This window comes from Fonsecaea nubica, assembly GCF_001646965.1.
Source record: "Fonsecaea nubica strain CBS 269.64 chromosome Unknown Scaff49, whole genome shotgun sequence".
In the NCBI taxonomy this organism is placed as follows: Eukaryota; Fungi; Ascomycota; class Eurotiomycetes; order Chaetothyriales; family Herpotrichiellaceae; genus Fonsecaea; species Fonsecaea nubica.
The window spans coordinates 115,535-128,247 of NW_019173722.1; the positions used below are offsets into that span (position 1 = coordinate 115,535).

The following is a 12,713-nucleotide window of genomic DNA, read 5'->3' on the forward strand; positions in this document are numbered from 1 at the left end:
GTTCTGTAGTGCTTACGCCACTTTGACATTTTATATATTTGTATAAAATCCCCGAAGAATCGTCCTTCCACCCCGCAATAGTCTGTGCTATCTATACTGGCAGAGCCCACGTTGTGCCGGAGGGCTACCACGTCTTTATTTTCAGCCGAATGTCTTTGACGAGGTTGGCTATCAGGAGCAAGCTCATTCCGCGGCCTCCTCTGGGTCACTGTCAATGCTTTTATCGCAACCTGGCACCTGAAGTCCCGGCAGCTTGGCCTTATCCCTGATCAAATTCGCCACCTGAATCCCCTCCCAAATTCCGCGTTCTCCATACACTCCGCGGTGTTTTTGCTTCCAATCATCTCCAGGCACCTCTCCTCTCGAATTCATTGCCGCAAGTGTTGCCTTTTCCCACTTAGTTCTGAGCGCGGTAGGCTTGAGAATCGGGTCAATCCAGGATAGTCCATCTGTATCGAACTCTTTGGGAGTATCTACGTTCTCGGCCGTGGCCCTCGTGAAAGTATCTGGGTTCAGTGCCATGATGGTATTGAGCAGCGCCACCCGGCTGCTCACCTCTGTGGAGTATTTTCGCATCTCCATCCTTAGATGACGCTTCATCCAGTCTCCTATGAGCAGATGGGGGCGGAGCAGGTAGGATTGAGACACCATGCAAACCGCGGCCCAAAAGGTTATGAAGTAGGCCGACCAATCTTGGACAGACGCAGCGCCTAGGGCCAAAGCCCACTGTGCAAGGACCAGAATCCTTAGGAGCGCTCTCAGAACCGGGAATGGCCCCAAATTCCTCACATCTGACTCGGGCTCCAACGGCAGGTTCAGGAGAGAATTTATCGTATGCTTCTCGCCGAAGAAGACCATCCAGTCCGTAGCATTCATGTGCGGAGTCACAACAACCAGGCGGTTTGTGCTACTCTGGCAATTTTTGAGGAGTCGACGCGGTCGCCGGCCATGGATGAGCCACGTCACATACCCTGTTAAGGGAACCGCAATGAGAGACGCCAGGGCGATGTAATACTCTAGAATGCACGCTGCGGTCGTGGTCGTGGCCCAAAGGAGCCATCCCATTGTTGAGACAAGCCCATAGGTGCCGCCATGATTGCCAGAAAGAATGCGGCCTAGTCCGGTTCGCGTCGCCGCAGGGTTCTCCCAGGATCGGAGAACGTGGATAACGGTGAGTCTCTGGACGCGATTGTCTGCATCGTTCATGTTGTCGCTAGGGTTTGTAATCTTGGTGTGGAGGCCGGCCGAGGAGGATAGGCAGAGCTTCACAGTGTTGGAATTGACAAGCGGGTACTCGTCCCCATACCGGCCATCCAGACACACAAGACTGTGGCTCCCGGTGGCGCGATCGAGGTAGCAAAGCTTCTCTAGATACGTATCGGAGAGTAGAACGCGACTGTTGGCCGGAGTGATGGGCCAACTCCAGAAGGGCGCGGAGCCTGTCAGTTGAAAGACATGAAAATGCTGGGGAATATCCACAAAATCAATAAGCGTCGACAATGGAAGGATTCCTGCCAGTGCTTTTGCCCAGTCGGTTCTTCGTAAAATGGCCCGTGACGCCTCCACAACGTCTGAACGCATCCTGGTACTGGGTTTAGTCCTTTGACGCTGTATGATTCCGTGCCTAGGTTGAGAGGCTTATAGCCGGAGGTAGCAGAAGTGAGGAGGTTGAAAAGGAGGACGATCGTCGTGGAAGGAATGGAGAGAGGAGTTTCACTGTAAACACTGCGGCTCTTGAGGGATGCTGTATCTAACTAGAGTGCCTGTCGTCTCTCATTGGCTCGTATCATTGCTGTGCAAATATATCAACCTGGCGTCACTTGCCTGGTGGTTGTACTTTGCGCCCCTCCCTCGGATACCAGATAACGTGGCGAAAGCCTATTGAACAGACGTCTGTTCCTCTTTGGACGAGGTGCAGGCATTCACGTAGGGATCCTGTCTGCCTCTGGGTGAATGTGTCCCCGGCTTTCCCGTTTGGACAAATTACGTGAAGGCCCGTCGATAAGCGCCCCTCAGGACTTCTGTTATGAGCCTTGCTAGCCTCAGGCAGCCACACCGGTTAAGGATTTGGCGGCCCTGGAGCCTCTAAAGTGCAAAATGCTCGGGCTACGAGTCAACCTTGAGTCAGCCCACAAGGCAAAAGTGAGGACACAAGGGCTCTGTGCATGTTAGGGGAAGCGCGAACCTCTTCTTATAAGCAGACCCAAAGGCTTCACCCGCGTAGGAGCAGCAGGTCAATCTATTTTGTCACTTCCCACGCCCTTTCTTTGCTCTCGTTGCAGTTCAACCCGGTTCTCAACTTACCTGTCTAACGAAGATATCCCATTCTTATCACTAATTTTACCCTCGCTCTAGCCTCGTCAATCCACTAAATTCAGTCTGCTAGACCGTGGTTTGTCACACCATACCCGTGAACCAAATGACGGAACACTCATGTCGCGAAGCATACGCGTTCTGGGATGCGATGCGAAAGGACAAAAGCAACCGTCTCCCGAATGCTCCGTGGCGCGAAGACTCAGAACCTACCTCCGACACAAATCATAAAACGCAGCCCCTCCTAAATTTGGAGAGATCTCCAAATGCTTCTGAATGCAGCAATTCTACACTCAGACATCCTCTGGTTGTCGAGGGTGAATACAAAGGAACATTTCTCCAGGCTCTCCTCGAGCTTTGCGAGAGGATGAATATCATCGACTGTACCTACCAGAGGTGCCGGGAGCTGAGAGAACAGTGCCTCAGGACTGCACCTAGTTGCAGGGCATGGCCACAATTCAGAGAGTGGGCCATCGTATTGATGTCGTGCGAGGCGTTTCATCGCCGTCCTGCGTCCGACAGTCTTGCAGCCACAATGTACGGCATCGATATCGTGCGTGAGTGCTGCAAGCTTTTGTACAACCATGCAGCCCTGCCCCACAGCAGCAACAGAATCATGTCGGAGGGCTTCGAATACAGTGGCCTTGAGGAAAGGTCAGAAATTGTTGGCGAAGTCATCAATGTCATCTACTGGATGGCCCTGATTATCCAGTACGAAAGCGATGTCAGCCCCAGCCAAACCCAATGGAATCATGACTTTCTCCCGTCTCATTTAACCAATGACGCTGTTGGAAAGGCTCTTACTACGGTCGATACTCTCGGAATATGCAAGCGATGGTTTTGGAACATGGTCAACGCTTGCCCTCGCAAGAAGTGCGATATTCCGCATATTGTTGAAATTCTCAAAAAAAACGAAGACAATTTTAGGCGTTCGGATCATCCCAAATGCACTGCAGGGACGTGCTATCTAGCCGCGATGAACAGTACGAATGTACAGCAGTTGCATAAGCCTCCTTGCACTGGAATTTCTTGTGAAAAACTAACTTTTGGGAGGCCGAAACAAGCACAAAGCAAGAACTCAGAACAAGAACAGAACGGGACATCGAACCAGCAACAGAACAGAAAATCAGGACAAGAACAGGAGCTCTGTGCCGCAGTCGAGAAGAATTTACCCACTGCCTGGAAGAGAGATCGAAAATTGGCCGAGAACTGGGAAGTGAAATACATCGCCATCTCCCACGTCTGGGCTGATGGAACTGGCGTGGGAGTTTCGAGTGATGGCACGAACAAGTGTCTATTCGAATATTTCATGGGCATTGCTAAGGATGTGGGCTGCGAGGCTGTATGGTGGGACGCCGTGTCGATGCCAGTGACCAAAAAGGCTCGCAACAAGGCCATGAATAGAATGCACGAGAATTATTCCAAAGCCCATTGCACCATCATCCACGAAGCATCCCTTCTGCAGACTCCCTGGCGTGAAGACGGAACCCCCTGCCTGGCACTTGTATTGTCGTCCTGGTTCACGCGCGGCTGGACAGCGGTGGAACTGGCGCTCTCCAAAAAGGTCAAGGTCCTACTCAAACCTGCTGGTGACGAGCAAAAACCAACGATCAAGGATCTCGACGACTTGCTGGCCACCGACCCGAAGACATCCTCAATGGGCCACTGGCTTGCCAGCCAGCTGATCCGGCGATTGAAGCGAGAGGTTTCGGACGTGGGCGACCTGCTAGCCATCCTCTCCCAACGGGTTACTTCCTGGCAGTCTGACCGCGTGGTCATCGCCGCTCTTTTGGCAAAATTGAAAGACACAGAGAACAATAGTGACGACCCCTGCAGCAGAGTCCAGGAAATCATCAAGAAGCTAAAATGGATCCCTAACACATGCCTATTGCATGCCAAATCAACCATGAATGGGGGGGCAGGTTTCTCATGGTGCCCTGCGACATTGGATGATCTGCCCTTTGATGCATCCGCGGGAATGCCGAGCGCGATCGGGACTCGAGAGCGATCAATGCTCCAAGTCAACGGAAATGGCATGGCCCAGGGTAGATGGCGCTGTCATCGGCTCAAAGATGAGAACGCCCGCAACAGCATCACAATGGTCGGGAATGACGCCCAAGCAACGCTCCAGGTTGAATTGGCTCTCCAGAAATGGGAATGGTGCTTGCTTCTGCAACCCTGCGAGAGTAATGGCAGCCAGGCTGTCCTGGTATTCTCAAACGGACTGTCTAACCCCGAAGGCAACCCCGCCCTGAAGTGCCGCTATGTCGGGACAGTTATGGTGCACGACAAGACGCCGCTTGAGACGGCGGAGAGCTACCTAGTCACTCTAGGTGAAGACTGTGTCGAGAGCCCGGCGGGGGACAAGGCCGAAGATGTCATGCAGAAGTTGGACAAAGCTCTGGAGGATAGGAAGCCTTCGAAGAACACCATGGCTAATGACCGCGCTGGTATGAGAGACGACACCCGCGGCAGGACTGAAAAATCTGTGGGGGACAACTGGAAGAAGGAACTCGAACTCCCTAGCAAACTTCCGGAATCGTGGCAACGTCTCCACGCTCCCGAACTGTACGACCTTAATTGGGCATTGCTATTGGGAAATGAGAATTTGCCGGCCGTGCGATGGATCTGCAGTCGGAATCCTGACTTGAAGTCCAAGATGTGGGATTATCTTGCAATACAGCGGCAGCATCAGTCAAAGAAAGAGGACGTCGAGAAGATAACACAAGTCTTGGACCGAGCCGTCGGAAGGAGTGAGGCGACGGAGACGGGCCCTTCTATACCGAGACGAAGCCAGCCTGTGACTAACCAAGGTCCTAGACTCCGACAATCTATATCTTCTGCACCTAAGAGGAAAGTGAAGGGACCTCTACCTGTGAAGAAGCGAGGTGACGACTGAATCAAGTGAGTCCGCTAATGTTCTTCAGCTTCAGCTTATTTTTCGCCACAGGACACTTTTGACTTACCCTTGGACAGGAACTTCCGTCAGGGCTCCAGCAGCAACTGAAATTCCAGGTCGTGCTTCTGCTGGTGGATCCAGACTCGAAAACTCAAAAGGGGAAAGTCGTAACGTACTGCTTCGTGGTCCATACATCGCGTCGATAGCAGCCTTTGAAATCCAGGTCTCTCCGACCTACGATATTAGTTTGACAACAAGACAGGTCGAACACGTATATTTTGGGCCCACCGGCGCTGGAAAGTTGGGAAAAACCCTGGCTTCCTAGGACTTGTGGCTCTTCTTGAAACAGACTCGACCACGGACGGAGGCACAAATAGCTCGGGAGCACTGGCGTTGCTACAGCATCGAGCTGGCGAGGGAAGGCGACGCAGGTTGCAGGCAGGTTATTCTATTTCACTGGCAATTTTGGAACTAGGGCACTTTGAGAAGAAAACGGCCCTCAGCGGCACCCTCACAGAGCAGAGGCATCATACGAGGTTCGGAGGACTTCTGGGATAGTCGTCCTGAAAGTGTGTCGGGCCATGCCATCACTCTAAACAGGAAATGTCAGCTTTCGGTAGCGTTTCGAGTTAACGAATCCCTGAATCTCGACTCATTTGCCAGCGCCGTGCACCCACCGTGGAGTCGTAGTTCGACTCTGGCGACGACTGTCCTGCAGATAGCTGCCCACAACAGTTAGATACATATCGAAACTGCTTGAACAAGCATGGATTAACGACAACCTCGTTGTATATAGTACTCTCTACATACCTCCGACTGACAGCAGTACTAATGTAGCGACTACCCCATGTAACAGTCGTGTTCTCACTGCCCTGCGCAGTTGAGTTGGCCAATCACCGCGCAGACTCTGCGGCGAAGGTCGTCGGCGAGGCTGAGGTGCGAGGCTGAGGCATTGTACTGTGACAACCAGAGCCGCCCGATTGAATAGTTACACGAATCCGATTCGAATGCATCATTTGCACAGAGTCGGAATCGATGTGATCTCGGGCCAGGCAGAAGACGGCAAGCTGGCAAGGAGGCTTTGGAGGCGTGGGGGCTCTTCTCTGAAAATGCTGCCCGACAGAATACTGGAGAACCCTGAATTCCGAGCCCAAAGCATTGCCGGCAGCCAATGCATGCACTCCCGAGGCTCTATTGGGAAGTAATCCCGAGATTCTCCTGCGTGGACGATTGGGCGTCGATGTGCGGCTCGCACTTTGATCGGGCGAGGCGTGGGATCAGGCAGCATGCGGCTGCCCGCTCAAACCCCGCATTCCTCGAGCCTTAAGAATTGCATGAAACCCACAGGACGAATGTCATAGATGCTCACTGAGTCAAGAAAATCTCCTTGCCATGTCGTCCTTCAACCAAAGTCCGTCTTGGCTCGCCGGACATGCAACCAGTGGGGGCCAGCCTTATGGCTCCGAAATCGTAGAGGAGCTCCTCAATCATATCGAGATTCACGGCAAAGAGGAATGTCTCAATCAGATCAAGAGCTGGCTGCAGCGCCAAGAGCCCTCGCGCGGCCACCAGTCCAGGAGCGAGTTGCGTGAGCAGGGACGGTCGAGCTTGAAAATTTTCCCAGAGCAGCTGTCGACAGAAGTCAAACATATGAAAAAAAAAAGAAGTTCAACATATGAAAGCAGAATTTCAGTATGTGAAAGAAGCATCTTGGAGGGGCGCAAGGGCTGCTCTCGGTGAAGATCACAGCGCTGGAGCTGGTGAGCAAGAGAACGGTCTAGAGGCTCGATCAAGAAAAGAGCTCAGTACTCAAGAAGCAACTGGAAATGACGAGTCTCTCATTTCCAATTCAAATATGGAAGCCACACCTCAACATGCGAGCAAAACCCCCCAAGCTATCCGTGACAGCACCTCGAAACTCGACAGCTCTTCGACAACGCTGCCCGATGAGTCGAATAAAGAGTCTCAGATTCCGCATCCCCAAACGACATCTCGTCGAAACTAGAATAAACCAGGGCATCGGGCTAATTGCGAGCCTACTATACATACAACTTCAAACCCGCTCCTGTTGGGTCAAGCAGTCTCCAGAAAAGTTCACTCTTTCGGCTGGGGAGATGGGGGGAAATCTCATCCCTAACATTATGCAGTTTGTCTCTGAGGACACGTTCACTAAGAAAATCTCAGTAGGGACCACAGCGTTCGCTATCAACGGCGAGATACCTAGGAACCGTCTTCGGGCAAAGACCAATGCCTTGGTGAACCTGGTTAATGCCCTAGTCTCCTTTGGTTTGTCCTGGGCCATTCCAGAACTCTTCCAGCCGGATGGGACAGACCTCGGCCTGAAGATGGGATATCTTTTCGGCGGAGCCGCCCTCATTTTGTTTCTCCTTAGATTCTTCACCATTCCCGAGACTGCGATCCGAACTTCGTGGCAACTTGACGGAGTATTCGAAAGCAGGCTATCTTCACGAAAGTTCAAGCAGGCTCAATTCGACACACACGGCAACCTGATCCTCTCACGTATGGGAAGAGTCGACGCCGGAGACTAATGTTCGAAGAAGAAAATATTCCACTAGTCTTGGCCTTGGCAGAAGGCATCTGCCTTGCAAAATAGCCGAAAGTCGACTACGTACAATCAAGAAAGGGTGAATCAAAGAGCGACCCCTGAGAATGCACAAGGGGTTTGAAGGAAGACCAAAATTCCGTCCCTCGGTCATTTATCATAATTGTTGTTTTGGTTTTGTCAATCCGAAGTCATTATATACCATCTGTGGCAACTGCGACACTACTGATCTTGCGGATATTGCACCCCTCCTTGTCTCCTGACCTCATCCATGATCTCATGGGTCTTGAGGGTCTCCGAGAGCGGCATGACTTGACTCTGTGTTCTCCCCGCAGCTATATCGATAGCTACAGCGTCTGCTTCCCAATAAAATCCGCGACCGAGCTTCTCGAATGTGTAACGCTGGTGGTCGTTTTGGGCTCGCTCGGCTTTCGCATCTCCTACTGCAGAAGAGGTGGTATTCTTTGGCGACACGGTGAACGACTCTGGTGCCGACGCGACGCGGCCTTCCACAATCACATGTCCTTGGCTCCCCTCTATTCGACAGAATTCGCGACCGCTTTTAGCCAAAGTGGTAGCTGTCAGTATTCCGTGCCTTCCACTGGGATAGTACTTGAGCAAGATACTGGTGCTGTGGTCCACTCTGTCAGATAGACTCTGAATACTGACCACTATTGGTGTCTCTCGCTGGTCACCAAGTTTTGGGTCCAGGGTCAGAAGTCCCCAGGTTAAGGAATAAATTCTAATGTCTAGTAAGCATCCGGCCCCCAAGTTCGGGTTTTTCAGCCTGGACTCGGGGCCAAGACTTGATATGTTCATGTCGAGGCCAAAGTCGCAGAAAGTCCTTTGAATATCTCCAATAACTTTCTCTTCGAAGAGCTTCTTGCGCAAGCTGTGCACCAAAGGCGTGAAACGTGTCCACATGGCTTCCATTAGGAAAACGTTCCGTGCCTTTGCCGCTTCAATCACTTCTCGCGCTTCTTTTGAGTTGATTGTGAAGGGCTTTTCGCAGACAACATTCTTGCCTGCAGCTATCGCATCGAGGCAGTTTTCTTCATGAAATGTGTGGATTGTGCCAATATACGCAACGTCCACGTCAGGATCACAATAGACCTCGCGATAGCTACCGTACACAGTGATGGATGTGCAGGATGGATATTTCGCTGCAAAGATTCTACCCTTCTCCAGAGATGCTGAGCAAGCCTTCGAAGAGTGCGTTACCTATGATACCCCATCGTATTTGTGGTGTACTGGAATTGCCTGATGAATTCATTGTCTTTCGGAAACCTAGCAAACGTTTTTTGTGTAGTACAAGTCTCTCTCGCTGCAATTATTTAGCAAGGGGACACAGAAGAGAAGTATGTACTGAGAAGTAGAACAAACAGATGGGCTCACCATACATTGCCAGGTATTCCCCAACCCTTGCGAACATGGTCGCGAGCTAGGCTGAATCTGGCACTTCCCGAGATTCCCCGATGGATGTCTTTGCAGTGCAATCGTTTTGGTCGGAAGAAGACCACTGCCATTGGGTATTTCTGACTTGCACTAGGCGCGGGCCTTCGGGCCGGAGCGATCAATCCCGCAATGTTCGTGATAGGACGCCTCTTCATCGGGGGAACATCAGCTTGTGTTGCTGGGTCCGCTCCCGTTTTAACGACAGAGACTGCGTATCCCACGCATCGCGGCATCATCACGGCACTGTATAACTGTGCCTGGTACGTCGGCTTCCTCCTAGCCGCCTGGGCAACCTACGGCACCAGAGACTATGCCAATGACGGGGCATGGAGGATACCATCTTTGCTGCAAGTTGCTGTTCCTCTTGCGGCCTTGCACAATGCTTGTGCCAAGGAAAGACAGCCTCGAGAACTGTTCGACGGTTTATGTAGAATCACAAAATCCAACTTTTATGACAGCATCCGCCAAAATTATTTGAATGTTAAATGCGCTTTCTTCCGCCGTACTGCGGAATGGGACTGACATTATTCGCCGCGCGAAACTACAGTCTGTGCCAGTAGATCTTCCAATATTCCTCGTGCTTTTCTCAGATCACCGGGTGCTTCGGCCTCCCAGTACAAGAGAGTCTCAATTGCGAGTTGAACGGCTAGTTCCCAGTCTTGGGGCAGTCTTATAATATCGGTTCGAGATGCTGCCAGAAGTGATAGTGCAGCGCTGATACTCATTCGACAGGTGTACCAGGTCCCATGGTGTCGGTGTCGAACCGAGCTATTCTCAATGACATGGATGCTCAATTCAACCGCTTGCTGCACATACGGCTGTATGACTGGCTGTTGCAGAGCCTGCTCGGGGTGGTGAGGGGCGTAAAATAAGAATGGACGGAAGATCAAAGTCTTGATTCCAAGAACGCGGGTACGAATCATGAAGGGTAACTCCTCCTCCGGTATGTTGTTGAGATGATGCTGATCGTAAGTGAGTAGCTCGGGAAGGCTGTTATGCCACTGAGACAGGAGATCAACGAATTCCTGACCGACGTCGATCATGGACTGTAGATCCATGTTTTCCCAGAGGTTGTGCTCACCGCCGTAGAAGGAATTTAAAACTCGGTTGCCAATTCTCCTCAGAGCTATCTCTGACAAATAGTAGAACCAGCTCTGCTCATGTTCTCGCTGCAGCGTACTGTTCCCTGTTGCACGCAAGGATGAGGAAGAGACCGGGCTGGTGGTGAATACATCCAGCATTGGACTGGAGCTGCCCACGTTGACCGGTTCAGGAGGCGAAGGGAACAAATGAGGGTATTCAAAATCGGCGATCCCAGATTCCGGCAGTGGGAGCTCGAATAGGATCTCGCTGCGAAGCCTTCAGTGCAGTCACATCAATCGCCAGAATAGGGAATCGAGGAACACACCATTCGGACTTGAAGCAGCTCCAGTACATTCTTTGCTCCAATTTTCTCACTTGCGTTGTCTTTGCCGAAGAATGACTCAGTTTTAGGTAGATTTGATAGAGCACCGATGCCTGGTGAAATTCCTGGAAGGCCTCGACAGGGCGGAGTGCATACATCAAGTACACACCCGAAAGAAAGTGGCACTGCGACGCATTGATCGATTGACCTAGAAGGCCGATCCTCCGGCGAGCAAGCAGGTAATAGGACTCGGCTTTTCTGAGGTTTGCTGAGTCGTTCAGCTTCGGCAGCTCTGATTCACAATTTCTCGACATGGGTGCTAACTCTCGCGTCGACCAGCTTGGACGAACCCTCCTCTTTGCCAGTAGTTGCATAGTCAATTGACGCAGAAGCTTCAGGATCCTGTTTTAAACCCCTGTCATCCTCAAACACCTTCGCTGCATTCTCCAGGGTGTGACCTTTGGTTTCGGGAAAGAGGAAATAAAAGACGGCAATCTCAAACAGCAACCAGCCGACGTAAACGAAGTAATATTTCCAACCGAGATCATCCATTCCAATGGGGTTCACGAATTGGTTGAAGAAGAGGGCTGCTTTGTTGAAGAAGACGAGAATACTGAGTCCCGTCGCACGTAGTCGGAAGGGAAGAACCTCCGTGGGATAGAGGTAAAGAAGGGGATTGAGGCAAATGTTGTAGCCGGTGTAATAGATGAAAATGAAGCCAAGAGCTGATTTTCCTGCCGGTTTGGAGTGCTGCTCGTTGTAGACCGCGATGCTGATGGCGAGGCTTGTGAACGTCAGCCACATGGCCACGCCGCCGCCAATAAACATTTTTCGGCGGCCAATTTTGGTCGTCATGATTGCTGCAGCCAAGCCAGTAGCGTAGTTGACGGTGCTAAGAGCGCCGTTGATCAACGTTTGTTCTCGTTGGGTGGTAACTCCAATAGAGTTGAGGATCTTGACAAGGTAATAGGAGACCAGGCCGACACCTGACCACTGACCAAAGACCGCAAGACAAATGAGCACAACCGATCGTTTGCGATTCGCTCGTGTTTCCTAGAAAAGCTTGAGCCCGACCGCTGCAACTTCCTTCTCAGCGCGCAGGGTTCGGTCAATCTCGAAGAATTCCGCTTGGTCCAAGGGGTCATGAGGGTTGCCGTCGGCGTGGTGTTTCACAAGGATAGCATATGCGTCCTCTGCTCTATCCTTGAACAGAAGCCAACGAGGGCTCTCGTCAAGGAAAAAAACAAAGATGATTTGAACAAGGGCGGGCAGAGCGTGTAGTAACGTGGGTAGTCGCCATGCCCACATGCTGTTCATGCGGTAAGAGCCAAACGTGACCCAAGCAGCCAGCAAAGAACCCAGATAAAAGCTCGTGTTGTAAAGCGAGGTAAAGAGGACTCGATGACGCGGGTGAGCAAGCTCAGAGATCAAGACTGGCGCTGCAGCCAGGGCCAAGGTGATGCCAAACCCGACCACAACTCGTCCCCCGATGAAGACCCCCATCGTGTTGCTTGCTGTCTGGATGACGACACCAGCGATCATGATCGCGCTACCAATGGCAATACACCAGCGTCGGCCAAATCGATCCGAGATTGGGGCAGAGATTGGGGTTGAGCAGATGGCACCGAGAGGATACGAGGCAGAGATGATGCCGAGCAACGCCCCGCGGGGACGATTGAAAGTCTCTTTCCAGGAGGCGACGGCCTGGAGTCCATTCAGAACGGAACCATCGTAGCCATTGGTGGCACAGACGACGAGGCAAGCTGGTATGAGAACGAGGTAGAGTCGGAAGAGAGAGCGTGTGAGACCGAGCCGTGATTCTTTGCTCTGGGCGAGGATCTCTGCCACAGAGTGCGTCGGCGGTCCGCTCATTCGCGGGCGCTTGCATAGCGTCGTCGGAGCGGGCAAGGTGGCTCAAAGACCCCATACATCTTGTCTTGTAATTGGCAATGTCACTAGCTGACTGACTAAGTCCTTCTACTATTGGGAGGCTGGCGAGCCGAGAGTCCCCGAGCCCGGGACGCACGCTGTCCAATCCTCTCTTCGAGAGAGGGCGAAGTCCATTCGGCAAGTTTCGA

At 52.0% G+C, this 12,713-nt stretch overlaps 6 protein-coding genes across 6 annotated transcripts; 3 read left to right on the forward strand and 3 right to left on the reverse strand.

Annotated features, from left to right (window-relative positions):
• Positions 1-183: 183 nt before the first annotated feature.
• On the reverse strand, positions 184-1,581 carry AYO20_07204 (hypothetical protein; the record flags this gene model as incomplete). Its single annotated transcript, XM_022645491.1, has 1 exon — positions 184-1,581. One exon carries the CDS (start codon positions 1,579-1,581, stop codon positions 184-186), a length of 1,398 nt encoding a protein of 465 aa, XP_022498530.1.
• Positions 1,582-2,848: 1,267 nt separating this feature from the next.
• AYO20_07205 (hypothetical protein) lies at positions 2,849-5,212 on the forward strand (the record flags this gene model as incomplete). Its single annotated transcript, XM_022645492.1, has 1 exon — positions 2,849-5,212. One exon carries the CDS (start codon positions 2,849-2,851, stop codon positions 5,210-5,212), a length of 2,364 nt encoding a protein of 787 aa, XP_022498531.1.
• Positions 5,213-6,604: 1,392 nt separating this feature from the next.
• AYO20_07206 (hypothetical protein) lies at positions 6,605-7,217 on the forward strand (the record flags this gene model as incomplete). Its single annotated transcript, XM_022645493.1, has 2 exons — positions 6,605-6,800; positions 6,877-7,217. 2 exons carry the CDS (start codon positions 6,605-6,607, stop codon positions 7,215-7,217), a joined length of 537 nt encoding a protein of 178 aa, XP_022498532.1.
• A 136-nt stretch (positions 7,218-7,353) lies between these two features.
• AYO20_07207 (hypothetical protein) lies at positions 7,354-7,761 on the forward strand (the record flags this gene model as incomplete). Its single annotated transcript, XM_022645494.1, has 1 exon — positions 7,354-7,761. The coding sequence occupies one exon, from the start codon at positions 7,354-7,356 to the stop codon at positions 7,759-7,761; it is 408 nt and encodes a 135-aa protein (XP_022498533.1).
• A 236-nt stretch (positions 7,762-7,997) lies between these two features.
• On the reverse strand, positions 7,998-9,048 carry AYO20_07208 (hypothetical protein; the record flags this gene model as incomplete). The annotated part of the gene is made up of 2 exons (XM_022645495.1): positions 7,998-8,898; positions 8,954-9,048. 2 exons carry the CDS (start codon positions 9,046-9,048, stop codon positions 7,998-8,000), a joined length of 996 nt encoding a protein of 331 aa, XP_022498534.1.
• Positions 9,049-9,754: 706 nt separating this feature from the next.
• On the reverse strand, positions 9,755-12,507 carry AYO20_07209 (hypothetical protein; the record flags this gene model as incomplete). Its single annotated transcript, XM_022645496.1, has 4 exons — positions 9,755-10,580; positions 10,639-10,927; positions 10,986-11,628; positions 11,710-12,507. 4 exons carry the CDS (start codon positions 12,505-12,507, stop codon positions 9,755-9,757), a joined length of 2,556 nt encoding a protein of 851 aa, XP_022498535.1.
• Positions 12,508-12,713: the final 206 nt, after the last annotated feature.